General features: G+C 41.9%; 1 protein-coding gene across 1 annotated transcript in view; it reads left to right on the plus strand.

The window, feature by feature from the left end:
- plpp4 (phospholipid phosphatase 4) overlaps positions 1-21,673 on the plus strand; it is a 71,729-nt gene that overhangs the window by 10,568 nt on the left and 39,488 nt on the right. The window contains exon 2 of the mRNA XM_012866120.3: positions 21,285-21,393. Coding sequence (XP_012721574.2) covers positions 21,285-21,393 — 109 coding nt within the window. The remainder of the gene's footprint in view (positions 1-21,284; positions 21,394-21,673) is intronic.

Below are 21,673 nucleotides of genomic sequence, written 5' to 3' on the forward strand. Positions count from 1 at the left end.
CATGATGATGGGGATAATGAGATTAAATAAAGAAAAGGGAGAACTAGCACTGAGAAACCACTGGAGTCAGGAAGGAATCAGGAACAAAGGTGGTGATGGGGGGGCAGAGAATCCAGCAACAGAGAAAAAAGCAACCAGGAAGTAATCAACTACACGACAAACAAGATGAGAACAATTAAGAAAAACCAATCAGCCGGTGAGAATAGTGAAGGCAGGGAACCGAGGAAGGCACAAAAACCGAGAATATAGCTATTTATAGTTAGAGCTAATATAACTAAACACAGATTAGAAGTGGACAGAAATAACTGGATCATGACAGAAATAGGTTGAACCTGCAGCGATGACGCATCACATGACCCAACAATCACATGTTATGCTGTAGAGCTCATTTATATCATTGCACGCGGTCTGAGTCAGCTCTGCAGGTAATCCCCGGGGGGTCGGAGGTGTTTACCGCTGCTTTTTCTGCACCTTCGGTGTAAACATGCGGTGAGGAATCTGGAAGCCCAGCGGTAAATAAAAGGGAAGAGAAGGAGCGAATATGTGAAACAGAAAAGTGCTTTCACAGAAAACAATCTGGCCTGGATCAAAGGACGCCGTCTGCCTGCTCCACACCAGGACTCATTTCCTCAACTCTGCTTCCAGTTTAGGAAGTGGAGATGTAGCTTTAAACCAGAAAACGACGTCGTGCCTTTCTAAGCATCACGCTGACCACAAAATTAACCAATGAAGCATCTTCTGATGCCTGGGAGCTCAGTTAAAATACGGCAGACGTTTTTTAAATATTTGAATAAATAAATAAAACAAATATTTTCCTGACGAGAGGTAGGCCAGGTGAAGGAAACGAAGCTCCAGGGCAGACGGTGTTTATCGCTTCCTGCCATGATGATCTTTCTGTTTGTATAACCCCCCCACCCCCACCTGTTACCTCATCAGTCATTGGCTCCAGCCGGAGGTATTTCCTGAGATTTATTCCATCACTGCCAGTTGTAAGCTTCCCACACAAAGACTGGTGAGGGCCTGAGGAAAATGAGCTGCCTTACACACACACACACACACACACACACACACACACACACACACACACACACACACACACACACACACACGTGGGCCCATTTTCCAACATCCTCCAAATATAAAACAAGCAGGTCCTCCTCCCGCAGGGAGACGCTTCCTCTTTTCTCCCTGAGAGTCCCTCGGGGCGCCAGGTTTGCTGTCAGACCCTCTCCACGGCAGCTTCTCTTAAGTTCGGTGCACAGCGGGGTGAGAGCTCGCTTTCTGACACAACCAGGTGAGCTCAGCATGCGTAGTGATAGATGAAGGGAGGGAGTTTTTCATGGTGGGTGCAGTACACCACACAGGTAGGTGCCTTTCCCGCGTCGGGATCCTGGGTGACCTTTTCCGCATTTAATGGAAGTGATTTGCTGCGCTTGACCTCCAGCACGCTTGTCTAATTTACTCCTTCGGTCTGCAAATGCCACGCACTTTAATGCTGCGCAGACGCGTGTTTCCCTAAGACTAATTACAGAGCCGTGATTAGACCTCGTCTGGAGGATGCGCAGCGAGAGACTCCTTGATTGAATTGTCCTTGACTTCAGCGTGGAAGAGACGCTCGCTGACCTCTGCAGCTTCCGCCGCTTTCAGAGGCTGAATACAGGCGCCGGCGTCTGCACAGAGTGATTGGGGCCTCAGCGAGTCAGGCACTTTTCATTCAGCCAAGAAACGTCTTCACACCTTTTGCCAATTTGACTTTTCCCAGCAGGAAGCTCGCTAATCAGACTGGTGATGGATCTGCTTCATGCCACAGAGAAAGCAAAGAATCAGCACCCACAGCTGCTTTCTTAGACATGCATACAATCTGAATCTTAATATTCCATCCATCCATCAATCAATTAATCAATTAATCAATTAATCAACCCATCAATCCATCCATCAATCAATCAATCAATCCATCCATCCATCCATCCATCCATCCACCCATCCGTCCATCCATCTGTTCCATTGGTCCGTCCATCCATCCATCAATCAATCAATCCATCCATCCATCCATCCATCCATCCATCCATCCATCCATCCATCCATCCATCCATCCATCCATCCATCCATCCATCCATCCATCCATTAACTGTGCATTCAGGGTCCACCTTGGACAGGTTGTCCATCCATCACAGGGCAACAATGTTCATTTAGAGTGGTCGTTGTATCTAACATGCATGTTTTTTTAATTCTAATTTAATTCAAAAATACTTTGTTTAACCCAGAGGGAAATTAAATCAAAGGAAATAAGCTAGAAAACATCAGAACCCACGCGTACCCAGAGGGAACACCATCAATCAACTCTCCTCTGGTCGGAGATCCTGAAGTGGATCCAGGACCTGCTGGATGTATCATACGAACCGAATAAGGCCTCACATCGTACGCTCTGTTCAGCTGGTGAGAACTAAAGCTTTATTGAACCTTAATTATCAAACTGTGAAGAGAAAACCTAAACCGAGGCTTCATCCAGGACTTGTCCAACGATGCCTTTACAGGCTGGCTGTCACGTGGAAACTCACAAGTATTCTTATGTCGCACAAGCCGAGGTTGAAGGCCAGAAATGGAAAAAAAAAAAAAAAAAAAAAAGATTTATTATTTTAAACCTGACATGAGGCTTTGAAAATACCATCTTTAAGAGAACAAAAAAGAAGAAATCTTTTTATTTTCAAGGATGGAAGGAGAGCTGAAATGATGATAAAACCCAGCTCTGTGAATGGCAGGGCAGAAAACAACAAAAGAAACCCCGGAGGGAAAAATAAAATGAATTCAAGCCCGAGGCAAGAAAAACGAGAGTCGCTGTGAGAGAGGAGCACCGACAGCTGCGTGTGAAGTAATTACAGAGCCACAGAAGTCCAGATTTGTTGTCTTTAAATGCAAATGTACAGTCAGAGGAGAACGCCTGACTGCTTGACTTCAGCTTCTGATGCGGCTAACCGCCAGCTCTGACGCTCAGAGGAGGTTCTGGGAGGATCTGTGCGTCGCTCGCTGGGAATGAGCACTGAGCTCGGTCTCTTGTTGCTGTCAGCTTTGACGTTTGCCAGGAGGAACAATGAGCAGGACTTCACTGACAGCAGTCTGCCTTGGGACCCAGTCTGGATCCAATCAGTGTGAGCGATTAAAGTGCCTCTGTTTAATTGTTCCATTCTTCTGGCTTCCCTCAGCGTTGATGACCTTGACGTCTCACTCTGACGTCTCCCTATGCGAACATTTTATTTATGCAACAATACATAAACTGCCACTAACTTACTGCCACTTATAGCTGATCTATTAGTAAAAATACGCTCTTTAATTTGAGTTGATTTACTGTAATCAGTAAGGGAGAAACATCCTGTCTTTAGAAGTAATTATTTTCAATAAATGGAGTTGTGGTCCAATTATTAGCACCTCTAACAATACTTTATAAAATGATTGCAGTGGGAGGTCAGAATAACATTTTATACCCACCAGACATTATCATGTTAAGTTTGCCAGCGGATGTCCACTGTGACTCCATGATCATGCCATTGTGTTGTCAATTTTGCAGCAATCCCTCATACCGATCATGCATGTGGCGACAGTGGGGAGGAAATCTCCCATTTAACAGGAAGAAACCTGCAGCAGGACCAGGCTCAGTTTGAACGGTCATCTGCCTCGACCCACTGACACAAAAAACTCAGAACCACAGCAGTCGCTCCTGAAGTGGTTTCATCAAGGAGAGATACATTTTCTGGACATTCCAACCTTAGGAGAAGTTAAAGTAGGAGAACCAAAATGGGCAAACAAGGGCTTTACCAACTATCAACAGCAAGAGTGTCAATAAAAACACCGCTGGTAATTTTCGTAATGTTTCTTCTGTCCACACTGACTACATGTTCTCTAATTAAAGGATGAAAGTTTCAGCATCCCATAATGTCACATTGTGTTACCACAATTAAAAACTTCTTGCACAACTTCACCAGCGGTGCCAACATGCTGATATTTTTAACTCTTCCTCTGAACTAAACACATATTGTATTTCTTGCTCTCAGATCTGACTTTGGATGCCAGTGAATTAATTACCTTTCTATGCCTGAGATTGTTTGTGAGTTTCTATAATCAGCAGGCTTAATTAAAACACCTCCGGTTTAACTGAACCATATTTTATATTCATTTATATAAAGCCTGTAAGGGTTACTGGATAATTATAGATCAGAGGAGTGAGTGCTGCCATGAAGAAGAACTGCTCTAAAGTACAGTGAGTAAAAGGTGTTACGCTTAAAGCTTCTAATGCATCTGCTCTTTTAAAGCAGTCATGTTGCTGTGGTTGGAAGCTGAGGGAAATCTTCATAGTTTCTTTAATTTACATTCACTGTGGTTTTGAGATGCCCCTAACGCTTCAACTGAGGTTTGCTTTACAGTGAACTTAATAAAAAGTCAGTTAATAAAATCTGTGACTATTTACAGGATAGTAAACGCCTGTGGTAAGTCTTCTTGGTTCAGCTCTTCTTTTGGAGGTTTTTACAGTTTTGTTGGACAACATCAGTGAACAAACAGCACCATAAAGACCAAGGAACATCCGGCTGTAGAAACTCTAGCCACACTAGCACGTTGCAGCTGTGGCCTCAATGAAAGAGAGGCAGGAAGAAAACAATTGCTCAAAGCAATCCGTAACAAAGTTGTGATTGCAGTAAACAGCCAGAGCTGTAATGGAATGGTTTAAATCAACGAATATTCACAGGCTGGGATGGCCTAGTCAAAGTTCAGACCGAAAGAGTTGAAAACTGATGTTGATGGAGGGGCTTCATCCAGTCTGACTGAGCTTGGACTGTCTGAAAAGATTTAGTCTAAGATTTAGTGAAGTGTGATATTGCTCTACAGCAACAAGAGACGCGTTCCTATTAAACCTTTAACACATTTTTAGTGTTATTCACTGTAAACGTGCCTTAAGTTCATTCTCACCAAATTCTCTCAAGTTTGGACAATTATAGACTGGATTACTGGAGTTTATGCAAGACTTAATTTATTATCAGCTAGCTTTGATAATGTGTTCACAAAACAGCCCAGGAACAGGTTTAAAATCTAATTAAATGTGTTGGTGGTGAGGTAACGGCTTGTTTGTCTAGTGATTTTAGAAAGGTATAAAGGTATTAAAGAGTTTCTGAAATAACTGAAAGCACCCAGTGAATGCGGTGATTTTATTTTACCTTCCATATTTTTTCAAGCCAGTGAACGGTAAAAATTGGAACAAACACCTTGAAAAAAAAACCACAGATTGAAAAGAACATTTTGTATTTGTTGTTGTTCGCTGCAAATTTGTGACTATCGGGGAAAATGAATAGAAAAAACTGGTCCATCACAAAACTGAGCCTCACTACTTAGAAACCAGTCTAACTATGTAGAAACAGTAGAAGCTCAGTGATATAATTGGACCGCGTGACTTCCCAGCATGCCCGGTGCACATGAGCTCTGAACACACGGAGGATGAGGACCTGCCTCCTGGCCAAACACCTGCTTCCTGTCTTTTCCTGCTGCGGGTCATCTTCCTGTCCTCCCGCCGCGCTCTCTCCATTCTGAAATCCGTCCCTGTCCCCGCGGCCTCGTCCCGCCTGCCTCAGACCACCGCCTTACCTGACACCTGTCTCCAGAGGAGGCCTGTGACCTTTCTGATGCCGAATCTGCAGCTTTCATCCTACTAAAACAAAAAAAAGGAAAGAAAAAACTGAGCCTGAACCAAATCACGCTCCCTGTGGATTCTCATTATACTGTGTTTTTAACGAGCTCTCTCCATCATTCATCTCTCTAGAATCCTGCATTTCCACTTTGTTCCCAGTTGGGTTGTGTGTGACGTGTGAAGTGTAGAAGGGAAACCACCAGGGAGCCGGCAGAGTGTCACTCAGCGTGTAGCCCGGGTCCCTGCTCTGACAGGACGGAGGCTCTGCATTCCTGACACGTTCAGCCACTGCCCTGACTGTAGCCAGCCGCACAAACACAGGCAGGCAGCGCGTGGCGTTTACTGTCTGTCCAACCACGATCCACCAGAGAGCGCAGAGAGAGAGAGAGAGCCCTGCAGGTCAGGAATCAAGATATTCCTCTGCTGTCCCACAATGGGGAAATTCAGGCGTGACAGCAGCAAAGATGCAGACAGAGTTACTCACGATTTAATTTATAGTAACGAGGAAAACAAGCTGATCTGATCTGAACATGGTTCCCAGAGCAACAGAGGGCGAGCTGATCAGAAAAGTCAGAATAAAAAAGAAATAAATACCAGAATGAATGTATTCGTTATGAATGTGTATTGTTTACATGATTTATGTATCCACTGTGGTGAATGCCGTGTTTCATTTGGCTCAACGTCTGATAATCTGGTACCCAGGTCACACTGAGTGGGGGCCATGCGTGGAAATCATGAGGGGGGGGGTGTCATGGGGGCTGGGCCCCCTAAGTCTGGGGAAAAACATATATTTGTTGCCCCTCTTAAGAATTTATACTTTAAAGAATATGAAAATAAACAACAAAAGAGGGGAAATCTACCATTCATTTATTAAAAAAAAGGATGGCTTCATACCCCCCCCCCCCACACACACACACACACACACACACCTGAGCAGCAGAGGAGTAGTGTTGATAAAGCACTAATAAGTGACCTCCAGTGAGCAGAAACCTAAAATAAAAGACATATTTTATTTACTTCCACTTCTCTGCAGGATGAAACACTTTAACATCTGGAATCAGTCGAGCACTGGTGCCTTGCAGCAAGAAGGTTCTGGGTTCAAATCCAACCCTGGGTCTTTCTGCATGGAGATTGGAATGAAATGGAACATGATTATTAAGTACGTTTGGCCATGCCATGTCAACCAGATTAATTAAAAAATATCTAGTATTAGTAGTGTGAGCAGTACTGATGAGGTTCCGTTTGTACATTTTACAACAATTTACATTTCACTGCAGCTTTGGAATCTCCCCAAAAATGTCTTGAAATAAATCTCTGTTTTCCCCCCTGAACAATGAAATTGAATTTGTGCCCTTGGTAGAGAGCGTATGCATCCATTGAAGAATAACTCACAGGTTTTAGCTTTGTTATTGTCTGTGGAGAGGTTAGCTACGGTCAGCAATACATGGGGATACCAATGTCTGTCCCTCAGCCGGGTACATTGACATGGTAAAAGAACACATTCACAAATAGAGATCCATAGTGTTAATTGTGTCACTGGTTTAATGTGACACCATCCATCTTATGAGCAATTTAATTTTTTAAGTGAGGAATCTGACTTCAGGATTGTTAAATCCGTCTTTCCAATTACGACTCCAGCTACGGTTGGGTTGGATTTATTTCAACTTTAAATTTAGAAAATTCAGGATCTGAAAGTAAATTTAACTCAACAGCGGTTTGCAGGTGTGTTTATGTGACCTATTTATCTGTTAACAGACCAAATCTGGGGAAGTGCTATCGCCGGTTATCGATATGAGCCGTTCGGCTGTGGTGAAGCCATCAAACCAATATAAGAATAACATTTATACAAAAAAATAGTATAAGTCCGTCCGTCCGTCTTCTTCCGCTTATCCGGGGTCGGGTCGCGGGGGCAGCAGCTTCAGTAGGGAGGCCCAGACGTCCCTCTCCCCGGCCACTTGGGCCAGCTCCTCAGGAGGAATCCCAAGGCACTCCCAGGCCAGCAGAGAGACATAGTCCCTCCAGCGTGTCCTGGGTCTTCTCCTGGGCCTCTTCCCGGTGGGACGTGCCCGGAACACCTCACCAGGGAGGCGTCCAGGAGGCATCCTAACCAGATGCACAAGCCACCTCAACTGGCTCCTCTCGATGTGGAGGAGCAGCGGCTCTACTCTGAGTCCTCCCCGGATGACTGAGCTCCTCACCCTATCTCTAAGGGAGAGCCCAGACACACTACTAAAATAGTATAAGTTTAGACAAAATCCCCCAATCCATCATTTTCAATCCTTTTCATATTTATAAATAGGTGGTTGTTAGTTCTCATTCCCCTAACCTAAAAAAAAACCTAATTATACTGTTTCTAAGCCTAACTTTCAATACCAATTCAATTACATCCATAAATCCAAATCTGTACTTTTTAAGCTTTTCTACGTGGAGTCAGGAACCAGAGGGAAACCAAGTTTCTGATGCCGCCTGAACCGATCCTGTAACCTGCAGAGACCAAAGAGAAAAGTGTTGTTGGGGTTTAGAGCAGCTTTGATAGTCAGATGTATGAAGCGTCCTTTTCTGGCGCTCATCAGCGTGGGAATGAGAGCACCAAGTGAAATGAAAACAGCATTTTCTAAAGTCTCAGCATCACTTCCATCTAGATACACAAACACGTGGAAAACACAACAAATCTGCAATGGATACGTTGCTTCAAAACAGCTAAAAAATTAAAAAAACTGGGAAAAATGTAAAAATCTAACAAGCTGAATAACCAACCTTTTTTAAATATCTTATTGCCTGTTTTTTTTTTTTTGGGAGGGGGTGGTTGCTGGTGTTTCGAGTAGCAGAGGAGGGGAGGGGTTGGGTGTTGGTGGTGTTTGGGGTAGCAGCCTTAATTCTGTTCTCAACCTTCTAACTTCAACCTAATTGCTTTCTGTGTTTAAATAACATCACCTCCAAGCTCCCCCTGTGTGTCCTCTGGTTTCTCAGATTTCTGCTCTTCTCTTGGCATAAAAGTAAAGCAGCTTTAACTGTAATTGCGTTAGGTCCCTATAATCCAGCAGGAGCCCCTCAGGCGTGTTGTTTATGGCATGATTGAAACTTCTGATCTTAAAAAGCGCGATTATCCCCCGGCTCCTTTAAATCAGCAGCATATATTGGCCCACGGTAGCCTTCAAGACAGCGGCGCTGAGCTCAGGTCCAATAATGATGCAATGAAAACAGCGTAATTAAATCCTGAACATATCCTTGGTTTGTCAGTGGGATCGGCCCCCGCGTCACTGCGACCCGTCCCCACCCTCACTAAGCCGTCTGCACGGCGCTTTATTAAACCATCCATACCCAGCCAGAGGAGCTAATATCTGGAAACGCAGAAGCAGGATTGTTTTTTCTGCTTGTGCAGCGAGAGAAACTGAAACTGAGGCAAAACCTGAGCTGTAGAGATTTGATTTATATCTGTGGAGAGTGTAAAGCTGTGGGTGTGTAGCAAACATTGGCACGTCTTTGGCAAATATCATCCACTAATCAATGGAAACATATTTCACTTAAAGCACAGTTATGCAGGTGGATGCCAATAAAAATTAAGATTTTTTGGTTCTGTTCATCAATCCAGAATCTAAATCAGAGTGCTTCAGTTTGAGGAGTCTAACCCGGGACGACTTTTTTTGGCCATGCTTTGTTTCATGAGCTTAAAATCTCTCAGAAAGCTTTTTATATTTTATGCAGGACGTGTTCTATGGAAGTTAGTGTTCTACGGCATGTTAGGCAAAATCAGGCCTTTTTCAGCTGCTGTTTATCATGTAGTCTCGATCAGGCAGAATAAGTCAAATACTTTGGGAGTTCCTGCTTCTGCTGGCAGTTCCCCCATCCTCTCAGAGAAAAGCCTTCCGTTTTGTCATCACACGTACAACGTTGACTCGATCAGAATCGGTCATGATGCAGGATTGATGAAATCAGTCGGGTTGTCGCTCTCTGATCCATTCTGCTCTCTGACCAGGCGGCCAGAGCCTCCATCTGCACTGTCACCATCATCTGTGGCAAGGAGCAACTCTGGCTCTACCATCAGGGGGGTTCAGCTCTCTGCCAGTTTGTATATTTATTGAGTCATTTATTTTTGTAAACGGATTCAGGCTGGATCGGCGATCCTGTGTTAGACATAGATTGCAATCCTTTTACTGGAAAATTATTTAATTAACTTTCCTGCTTTCTTCTTCTCTCTGTACCCTTCTGTCCCTTCCCACATTAGTTCAATAATTAATAAAAGGCTTGTCATCTTTTTTTCTAATACTTTACCAAATACTTTACATTTGTAGGATGTGTTTTATAATACACTGAAATCATTAAATTACCCAGGTGGATTTATTTACACAATGTGCTATAATTTGGTTGGGAAACATTACATGTGACTCAATAAAGCCATAAGAAGTTAGACAAGCGCGGACTAAAACTAATGATTTTACATGGACAATATATCATTTTTAGCTCAGTTACATGGTTCTCTGAGCATCCTGTGTTCTCTCTCCTGATCTCTGGACTCCTACTTTTTGCTCTCTCTCATGAACTGCGCTGCCTCCTCTCTCATTACCCTGGTCCTCTGAAATAAAAAAGCTCAGTTCATGTTTGAATATTTTACCAAAAAGTTGGAAAGCATTGGTTACATCGCAGGTTTCCTTCTACGCCGCTTCGTCAAACTGTGCCAAACTATGCCAAACTGAGCCAAACTGTGTCAAACTGGGCCAAACTGAGCCAAACTGAGCCAAACTGGGCCAAACTGAGCCAAACTGAGCTGCTGCACGCTCTCCAGTTGTGCCAGAGCAGATTCTTTCCCTGCCTTGACTTTGTTCTTGGTCAGCTGCAGCCTTTATAGAGCCCTGGGCTTTCCTAATGACCATCGTTTGTAGTAAATGACTTGACGGGGAGGCTCTGCTGTCCTTCTCACACAGTATCTCCTCTCTGAGGCGGATTCTCTCAGCTAAAGTGTTGCTACGTCCTTCTTCTCTCTGACTGTCATCAGAGCACCCTGCCTCGTAGCTCTCCTCCTCCCCTGAGTTTCAGACTGAACCTCTGCCTCCTGTCTTGTGCCCGTGCTGTTGGAGCTACTGAGCTCCACCGTTGCTCCTAAAGACAACATGTTGTTTATTTCCCACCAGCTAATGGATGCTGAGCTACACTGATCAGCATCAATGATGGCATGGCTTCTTACTTGACTCTGGATGGGCATCATCCGCCTGCCGTTCTCTTCCTGCAGCAGAATCATCCTCAGATACAAACTAAACAAATAAAAAAAATAAAATCCCTCAAGCCTCTTCTTTCCTCTGGGCTCCCCCTCTTTCCTGGTCCTGGGACAGTTAACCATGTTGGCTCTAGTGTCTCTCTGAATTTCCCTCAAACCTTTGCTTTACAAAACGCTTAAATAACGTGCCCTGGTTGTGCTCCTATTGCTGCCACAGCTTTTTCTTCCACTCAACTTTCCATTAAACATGCCTGAATAAAGAACTCTGAAGTGCAGCTTCTTGGGGAATGACCTTTTGTAAGGATCCTAAAACGACGCCAATATTAGTCGTCCCAATCATTGTGTTGGTCAAAACGTGGCAGCAACATCACATTTCTCTATTAACATTATTGCAAAGTAATATTGCAATTTTCTTAGTAACTATAGCAACGATCATCAAAACGAATAGAAGTTAATTCTTGTTATATATTAGTTTATGTGTAATTAATAAAGATAATATATGATTCCGTTAGTTGACAGAGAATGGATCAAATAATTGAACCATGTCTTAAGACAAGCATGACCCTTACACATGAAGGAAAGCTAAGAGGATTTTTACTTTCACAGACAGCTTTTTAAAATAAAAGACACTCGATAACAGAGGCACAAACTCTGCAATCAAAGCAATTAGAGATTTCTTGACTCCCTCCTTGATGAGGAAAATCAATGAACCACCGCCTGACACGTATTATACCCCGGTTTCTTAAATCTATGCTTTCTCTGAGCAGCAGAGTTTAGTTAAAACAGCTCCAGAACTACCGATCAAACACACTTCACAGCTTAACACTAAACTCGGGGCATTCTGCAGGATTAACTTTAATTTGCTCTACTTTTCTCAAATCCTCTCCATTCTGACGCAGCTTTCCTGCTCCTTTTTCATGCACGTCTTGTAATTGGGTGCATGCCGGATTGTGTTGTCTCTCCCCACAACGACTGCCTGCGATGAGCCTCATTAATTACTCAGAGCCACAGAGGAGCGCGTTGGAAAAGAGCATTTTTAAAACATATTCTAAATAGATCATTGGCTTTTAAAGTTACGCCCGGCAATCTGTGCTGTACTCCATTCGATATTTTCAAGTCCTCTGCGAAGGAAACTCAAGAGCCGCTCAAGCAGTGCGTTATCCATTTGGCAAGTCCCGGCCAGCCAATCTGAGTCCCATCCACCCCTGAGAAATAACTTGTCCAGAAATGGGAAAGCCATTAAAGTCTTGTCTCATGCTCATTCCCCCTCCCAGCATTTTTATGTCTCCTAGAAAACCCTCTTCATTCCCACCAACAGCCACTGACCCCTTATATTAAACAGTAAAATCCTCCAGCTGCATTTGATGGTTTAGAAGAGGAGAAAGGGGAATTCACAACTGCTAAATCACCCAGAAGACACAAACAGCGGAAAATGATGAGCGTTCCCCACAGGGAAATACAACCTCTGCTCCTAATAGCTTGTAAATCTCATAAGAGACTTTTCAATGGCTTCCTGCTGTATGATTAAATACCGCGAGTAATAAGCAGGGGGTGGCAGGCGGTGGCAGGCGGGCGCCATCGGAGGGAGAAAGCCAGAAATAATCGCTTTCCTCTGGTGAGAAAAAGTCATTTGGAGTTCTGTCCTGGATGTGGCAGATGGTCAGAGCCCGCCACAGTCTCTCCCCCCCCCCCCCCCACACACACACACACACCTTTAAGAAGCCCAGCTGATTGATAAATGTGCACCTCCTGAGTGCTTATGCTGTATCAACTTTGACTGGACCAGAACTCCTAAATGTGTCTCCTGATGGAAGTAGATTCTGATATCCTGCAACCGTGAAGCCAGGTGCAGTGGCTCTGCGGCGCGGTTCAACTCTTCTGCCTTGGGAAGGGCAAAACCTTATTGGAAGGGGATTGATTCCTTTGATTCTAGTTGTTATGGGGTGTAACGTGTTACTTCTCCCTGTCTCTTTCATGAAGGCTCGCCTCACTCGGTTCAGAGATTTGGTAACAAAGGAAGGAAACAATCACAAGAGAGAAAACACTTAAAATTGGAATTCCTAAGGGAGACAAACACTTATGTTACCACGGAGCTTCATTTAGTATATTACCAAAGTCCCTCTCCACAGCCATTGTAAGCCATTCGTCTGCTCGAACACTACGCGAACACATTTTTTTAAATCCCCGCACACATCAACCCTCTAGGTGCTTATCTGCTCACAGACAAAGGAAGTCTGTTCTCCCATTGTAAATTCAGGAACTAACTTTAATTAATGTTAATTAACTTTAATTAACCCAGTTGGGAATTTAAGAGTTTAACCCAGATAACATCAAGAGGCATAAAAAAGCTGTCAAACTGTAAAAGTGCCTCCGCACAACATCATGTGACTTCATGCCTGGACTCTGCTTGAACAGATCTATTTTAGGATGAATGTCCAAAAAAAATAAAAAAATAAATCACAAGTCCAAGCCACTGTTTAATGATAACAAGGTAACTCTTTGCTCTTTAAACAATGCCTGATTAATACAACAACTGATTGTATATTTCCATAACAGGTGTTAAAGGTGTTTCTTATGAGCAGTTTATATCTGGCATTGTAATGCTATAAGCATTCAGAAATTAGACTTTTTCATGAGGTTGGATTGATCTGAACTATTCTTTTAACTTCCAGATAATAATCCTCAGATCATTAAAAATCATATTCAAATGCAAAGTGTGTTATTCCATAGTATTGTTAGATGCATGCCGATACATTTTGTTTAATGCTCCTCAATCTTTTCAATTAAAAGGCTTTTAATATTACTTTGAATGCATTTTTGCATTATTGTCCGATAAACTTTATATTGATTTATAGATGCTCTGTCTTCTCTAACATAGAAAGTACTCCTGGGTCAATGTGAGCTTCTGTGCTTTCTGTGTCTCTGCTCTGTCTTCTCTAAGCCCCAGTGGGTCGAGGCAGATGAGTGTTCACACTGAGCCTGGTTCTGGTTCTGCTGGAGGTTCTCCTCCCCGTTAAAGGAGAGTTTTCCTCTCCACTGTCGCTTCATGCATGCTCAGTATGAGGGATTGCTGCAAAGCCATCAACAATGCAGACGACTGTCCACTGTGGCTTTACGCTCTTTCAGGAGGAGTGAATGCTGCTTGGAGAGACTTGATGCAACCTGCTGGGTTTCCTTAGAGAGGAAACTTTCTCACCAACCTGGAGGATCTGATGGAGTCTGACTTTGGAAAGAGCCTTGAGATGACAGATGTTGTGAATTGAAGCTATATAAACAAAATTGAATTGGATGATTGTACATCAGTAGAGCTTGAGTTAAACTGCCTCCAGCTGGTGGTACACCTTATCTTTGTTTTTAAATAGCTCTCTTTCTCTGAAGCTCAAAGCAATAAACAGTAGAGCGAGCTTATGTGTCTGGGTGGCTAGCTAATGCGTGGGCGCTACGTGTCGCTCCTAATTCCTCTAGTTGTAACTTGGTTGTTGGCTATGATGATAAAGGAGAAGACTGACAGACAAAACAACACAGAAAAATCTAAGATGTTGTGCCTTATTATTTTCTTTGGGTCCCGATCAACCTACACATTCTTTTGCAATGTTTTATCCACCTAGTCTCCTTTGAAGTTCCAACATCTTGTCTTTTTTATTATTCCTGTCAAACGAGAAAAAACCCAAGACATCGAGCAAGATGACTTTTTTTTGTCTTGTTTACAGTTTGGTTCAGAAATACAAATAGAGAAACTGCATTGATTTTGTTTTCTACTTACTAAAACAGTAAATTGTGTTAGTTTCATTCTTTAGATAAATTAAACTCTATCACAACATTAAAATAATGCTAAATATTACTGAAACTGATGCCATTCTTAGTGCATACAACAATTCCAGCTTCATCACTCATTTCCTGCCGCCTGGAAAGAACAACTGCCACAAGGAATACATTTAAACGTTGTAAAAACTGCAAAAGCCTGATCACCGTTTATACCTTGACCTTAGGACTTCTAAAACCAACTGATTTGAAGACCACAATGACCGGTTTTGCTCCCGCAAAGTTAAAATTTCGGACAAATACTCTGTGGCGAGACCACTTAAAGCTTTAAAAACAAACAATAAAATCTTAAAGTGCACTGGGAACAAATGCAGGGTGTAGAGAACGGGAGAACGGGAATAATGATGATAGGAATGACTTACTGAACTCTATTCAGTGTGATGTTAGTCAATTATACAGTTTTCTTCAATATTAGAAACGTGTTCCAATGAGGGTCGTTTGTCAGATTAAAACCTTTTAAATTACCTTAACAACCTTTAAAGGGGAAATAAACATGATTTTATTAAGGCACATTTCTGTATCTAAATGTTTTTGTTCTGATGTAATATTCTAATCTCAGGGTAACTTTGTAACGTGTAAACATGTGCTGTAAATGGCTGCTATATAAATAAAATTGGAATTAATCAACCCTAATTGTCTGTATGTTTTTCACTATTAGCTTTTTAATAGTGTTCTAATCTGTTGAATATCTAATCTACTATTCCTCAGTCATATCACCGCTGAAAGGGTGGATAACCCTCGGGGTTCCTTTATAAAATACAATTAATGTAAATACAATAGATGCTGACAGGCAACATACTACCATTACTAAATTAGCTAACTTCAAAATCAGAATGCATCTATTAAAATAACAAACAGGTAGCATATTTAAAATGAGTCAGCAAATCAGTAAAATACATTGCCAGGAGCCAAGATAATAAAAAAAAACACATGTTCTTCTTTTTTCTGGCATTTTCTTCTTCCTTGAGAGGCTTTTACCCTGAAAAGGAGTTCAGACTGAAAGTACTCCATCATAAAAGCACAGCAAGGTCTCCTCTCAAAGTAGCTCAGGTGCTGCTCGAAGCGCTTCTCAACGACTCGACAAGCGCTTCAAGGGGATGAGGTGCAAGACTCTAAAGGCCAGACAGAGCTCTGGAAACATGATCATAATCTCCCAAGTCAACAGACGCTGTCTCTTTAAAATATTGCTGCATGTTTTGATTCTTATTGCCTGGTTATAGATTATCTCTGTTTACTGTTACATCCCTGTTTGGGTGAAGGAAGGCAGCTGCATGGTTCCACCCACTTTTAGTTCTAGGATTTAGAATACAGGAGGCTGAATACATGAGCCTGCCACACTTTTCAGATTGTATCCGTAAAACAGCCGATCCTGTCTCATGTTCACTTTACAGTTCTGCACTGCTCTGTTGGTTTATCACATTAAATCCCATTAAAATACAGTTTACATCCGTATTGAGACAACATATGAAAAATTCAAAAGATCTGAAAGGATTTTCAAGGCCCTGTACCTAATTTAGTGAAGATTGTGATCTAATTAACTCTGAAATGGACACGCTGCGTTCATGTGACCTTTGAGAATAAATTTCTCCACCACTAAGGAATTTGGACACTCTGGTATGAAACTCTTTCTGACCTTGCTAAATAAGGTTTTATGCAGACTCAACATTAACTCAGAGTAAGTGAGCTGGACGCCTCAGCCGGGCTGATTACTCTGCCTGTGAGGTGGAGGCAGGTTTCTCTCTCCCTCTGATGGATTTTCCCTCTGCAGCGTCTTTCATCACTGCTCTGTTGCCTGTAGTTGCGCTCCCCTCTGGGTGTACAGCTTCAGGTGATATTGGCTTTCATTGCGGTCTGTTTACACAACACGGAGGGGCAAATTTAGAGGCAAATATATCACTAACAAAAGCCATAAAGCCCCCATCTAGAGCCTCTTCCATCTGCAAACTTTCCATGTTGCTGCTCTGATTGGATGAGCGTGCCGCATCCGAGACGCAGCCCGTCTCCCTGCTCCACCCTCGCTGTCTCTGCTGTGTGATGTCTGTGATTACCATTATTTCCCAGCAGGATAAATTGACACACATGCTGAGTGTCTTATTACCTCTACACACTCAGCTAATGTAACCGCTGTCAATGTTTTTTTGAGCTTTCAACACATAAACAAACTAAGTCTTTTGTTCCCTCCCCTAACTGATGCCTTCCTTTCTGCCTTTCAGCTTTTATTTCAGGGAGAGCAGAGGGCTTGACACACTCGCTTTTTAAAATCTGGAATCACAGTCAGAAATCTGAAAGGTGTCTTGGATTAATTGAATCTATGATGTTTGGAGCCTGGAACCCTGGCCTGGAAATGATCCTGTCAACAAAGTTAATGACTGGAAAGGAAAAGACAAGACAAGGTTCTAAATGGGCGAAATGTCTGACTTTGGCACTAATTTGAGTCAAATAATCCAAAAGTGAAAAGAAGCAATGTTATGCAAAAATTAATTTTACTTTGAGCTCATGAGAGTGATCAGTAATGGCAACAAACACAATATTTTGCAAGGACAGTTAAAACTAATAACTCAAATGTCATTGTTTTGTTTCATTTACTAATAAAACACAAATATTTTATGTCAAGTCCAGTTTATTTGTAGCACATTTTAGCAGCAAGGCAGGTCAAAGGGCTTTACATCATGAAACCATAAAAACATCATAAACACATTAAAACGGTCTCTGGTTGTGAGAGCAGTAACAAACTTTAAATAGTATCAGGTGAAAACATCAATACACATCAGATATGTTGGTCAGTGTTCCTGTTATTATGGCTGAAAGCAGCTCTAAACATTTGGTTTTTAGTCTGGATTTAAAGGAACTCAGTGTTTCTACTGATTTGCAGTTTTCTGGAAGTTTGTTCCAGATTTATGGAGCATAGGAACTAAATGCTGCTTCTCTATGTTTGGTTCTAGTTGCAGAATAGATCAGAACCAGAAGACCTAAGTGGTCTAGAGGGTTGAAACAGCAACAACAGGTCTTTAAAGTATTTTGGTGCTAAGCTATTTGGTGATTTATAAACTAACAGAAGTATTTAAGTGCTTAATCATGATCACATTTGGTCATTCACATGTTACAATCACAACTCATGTAAATCTTGTTTTACATATAAATGTGGTTTTATAACATGCTGATGGAATAAAATGTGAAAAAGATCATGTGAGCTTAAAGTGTGTTTTCAGGAAGGGATTGCTTAACATCGCCAACACTATTCTTTGCTACAAATAAGTCATTTTATACAATATAAATAAGTTTGTACACTCCATGCTGTCAAACATCCCCCATGTAAAAAAAAAGATCTCCCTGCGGTTGATACCTTTGGGTAGAGTGTGTCTCAAAGTAATCAGGATGTTGGCCTGGATGGGAGATAAGCTTACAGCGGACAGTTAGAGCATCGCTGCATGTAATGACTCCAAAGTTGGGGTGGGGGTCTGACCGTCTTTATCTGCCTACGCTCAGTTTCCCTGCATTATTCCCCAGAAATAACATTTCAGAGCACTGATGCCTGAACCTGACAGCTGTGGACAGAGAAGAGTTGAGTTGGATTTTAATGCACAGCCCGTACCGTGAATGCAGCACGGCTGAAGGGAATCAGGAACACGGGGTCAGCAAGGTGTAAAATCAGTTGATTAGGCTGCTCCTTTGCAGCAACATCTTGACATGTAGTCATCAACAGAGCAACAAATAGATTTTTCACAGTCGTAGTATTCATTCACGCACCGCTAGCATGTCGAGCTGACTTCACAGCCAGAGCCGCGCTGCATTTAAGGGACAGATTAAGCACGTATGATTGGCTTTCCTGGACTCCAGAGAGGACAAGAAAGGAGTTTTGTTGATAATAGACACGTACCAATAAGCCACTGTTATTAATCTGTTTCACACGATGTGTAAAAATGAAATATCTATGCACATATATAAACTTGCATCTATTGCATATTAGTTTCTCATTTCATGTGATGTAAACTTTCCCTCACTTTAAGTATCTTGTTCTCATTTTTCGGTTTTGGCATTTTTTATTTTATTTTGATGGGCTGAGTAGTTGTCTTGCAATCAGAGGGTTGTGGGTTTGATTCCTGCTTCCTTTTGTTACATGTTAGTAGAATATTTCATGTTGATGTGCCCCTGGGCAATAGACTTTACCACAAGTTGCCTACCGAGCTGCATATTGATGTATGAATGTGTGCAATTGACTGTTTGCTATATAAGTTCAGTTCATTTATGATTTATTTAGTCTGCTGGTGGTACACTTGAATTTTCCCATTGAGAGACAATAAAATGTAACACTAAAAAAATTTTTGTATTCATACTGAAACTCTGTAGTGCAGCTCTACAGGGTGATGCGCGGCTGCAGGCAGCATTGACGTTTTGGACAACAGGACTTTTCAGGATAATGTTTCCCTGATGGATTTAAGCAGTTTATCTGAATAGAATTTAAAATTCTTCTTCTAACGTATAGACTTAGACTTAGACAACTTTATTTGTCATTTTGTATGCACAGAGTGCGTACAGAACGAAATTTCGTTGCATACAGCTTTGTAAATTGAAGTAAAAGTTAGATTACAGCCCTTAATAATCAAGCTCCATCATATATCAGAGCTCTGATTACCCCGTATGTTCCTAACAGAGCACTTCACTCTCAGACTGCAGGTCTGCTGGTGGTTCCTAGAGTCTCTAAAAGTAGAATGGGAGGCAGATCCTTTAGCTATCATGCTGCTCTCCTGTGGAACCAACTCTCAGTTTTAGTCCGTGAGGCAGACACCCTGTCTACTTTTAAGACTAGGCTTAAAACTTTCCTTTTTGACAAAGCTTATAGTTAGAGTGGCTCATGTTACCCTGAGCTACCTCTATAGTTATGCTGCTATAGGCTTAGGCTACTGGAGGACATCAGGATCTATTTATCTCACTCTGCTGAGTTCTCCTACTGCTCTCCAGTTTGCAGTTTTTGTTGTTATTTCATCTTTTAACTTTTTGTTCTCTGTCATTTTTCTCTTCATAGAAGGTACACCTGGTCTGGTGTTCTGTTAGCTGTGACATCATCAGTGGAGACAGATCCTCCTCTATTACCATCTAACATAGAAAGTACTCCTGGATCAATGTGAGCTTCTGTGCTTTCTGTGTCTCTGCTCTGTCTTCTCTAACCCCCAGTGGGTCGAGGCAGATGAGCGTTCACACTGAGCCTGGTTCTGGTTCTGCTGGAGGTTCTCCTCCCTGTTAAAGGGGAGTTTTCCTCTCCACTGTCGCTTCATGCATGCTCAGTATGAGGGATTGCTGCAAAGCCATCAACAATGCAGACGACTGTCCACTGTTGCTCTACGCTCTTTCAGGAGGAGTGAATGCTGCTTGGAGAGACTTGATGCAACCTGCTGGGTTTCCTTAGAGAGGAAACTTTCAGACCAACCTGGAGGATTTGATTGAATTTGACTTTGTAAAGAGCCTTGAGATGACATGTATCATGAACTGGCACTATATAAATACAAATGAATTGAGTTGACAATGACCTGTAGAGCTATTTTTACAAACTTTAAGGTGGAGCATTGTACATGTAGTTGTCCTTTTTTAGATAGAAATAAACAATGCAAAATAAAACCTATTATTTATACAAACATATGTATATCAATTTAAATTATTTATGTATGCACCACACAATAACACTTTCAGTTTTTGTATCATGAAAATAATGAAAACAATGAATAATAGTTAACATTTTAAAATCAAAATCAGTTTTTAAAACCCAAAACCATTTTAACCTGTTTGGCTTCATGCAGTCTTACAATTGGCCAGCGCCATCATTACATTCCCGTTTGTTTCCTCTGTGATGCAGCCTGTTGGGGTGCTGTGGGTAAAGAGAAAGAAAGCTGCTGTGTAAAACTCCTCCTGGGAACTGTGCACAAAATTGGGTTAATACTGCGCATTTTGGTTTAAGCGTGTTTACCAGCCTCCTTTGTTCTCTGGTGCACGTCGGTCCTTTTTGTTCCTCCCATGGAGGGGCCCCAACAAAAGCAGGATCCTTAAGATATAGTAATATATGAATAGTTGGCTTTTATTTATAAAAATGTCAATATTTTAACTTTTTCACCTGACAAGACATATGTTAAGCAGGTCTTCTAATCAAGGAAGTAATGTCATTATAAATTACACTATTCTGTACATTCAAAGCCTTTTGTTTTAAAAGTCCCCAGAGTCACTGTATCCTGAAGCTCCTTTCAGAGCAGGACAGGCCATTGAACTGTTTTAGACTAAAGTGACAAAAGACCTTGTTAAAATGACAAAGAACAAGGTCGTATCCGACAGACCACCAAGTGGCCATGGAGGCTCGGAGGAGGCAGAGGAATACTAATTTGTTCTTACACACTCTGGTGAGATGGCAGTAAAGAGGATGTCAGGAAGAGACCCCAAGGTTTCCCTCGGAAAGAACAAAAAAAAAAAAAAACGTCCTTTTTGTGTTCTGCTGAATCCAACTTAAACATGTAGAATGTCTCAGAGGGTTTTTTTTTGTAACTAAGAAGCAAGCCTTTGAACTTTGATAACTATACTCGTCCCTGTTCTTCCTCTCAGGTTTACAGAGTTCCTGGAGCCCTTTGAGAGAGTTATCCAGCCGGAGGAGCTTTGGCTCTACAGGAATCCTCTGGTTGAGTCAGACCACATCCCGAAAAGAGTCATGTTCGTAAGTACTTTCTGTTTAAACGCTCATGCCTCTCATTACTGTCAGTATTGGTTCAGGAGGCTTGGAAGAAACCATCACAGATTGAAAAACACAATGAATCCCTTTGAAATCTTGAAATACAACATCTCTTTTAAATTACCTAAGAAGAAATTATTAGCATTATTATTTTTCAGTGACTAGTTTGCTGAAAACATATGTTTGATCAGTTGTAAACTTCATTTACAGATCTGTCAGGAGAAGGAAGAAGAGAAACTGGTCATTTGTAGCTGTCAAAAAGCCT

Source organism: Fundulus heteroclitus, chromosome 22 (assembly GCF_011125445.2).
Source record: "Fundulus heteroclitus isolate FHET01 chromosome 22, MU-UCD_Fhet_4.1, whole genome shotgun sequence".
Lineage (NCBI taxonomy): Eukaryota > Metazoa > Chordata > Actinopteri > Cyprinodontiformes > Fundulidae > Fundulus > Fundulus heteroclitus.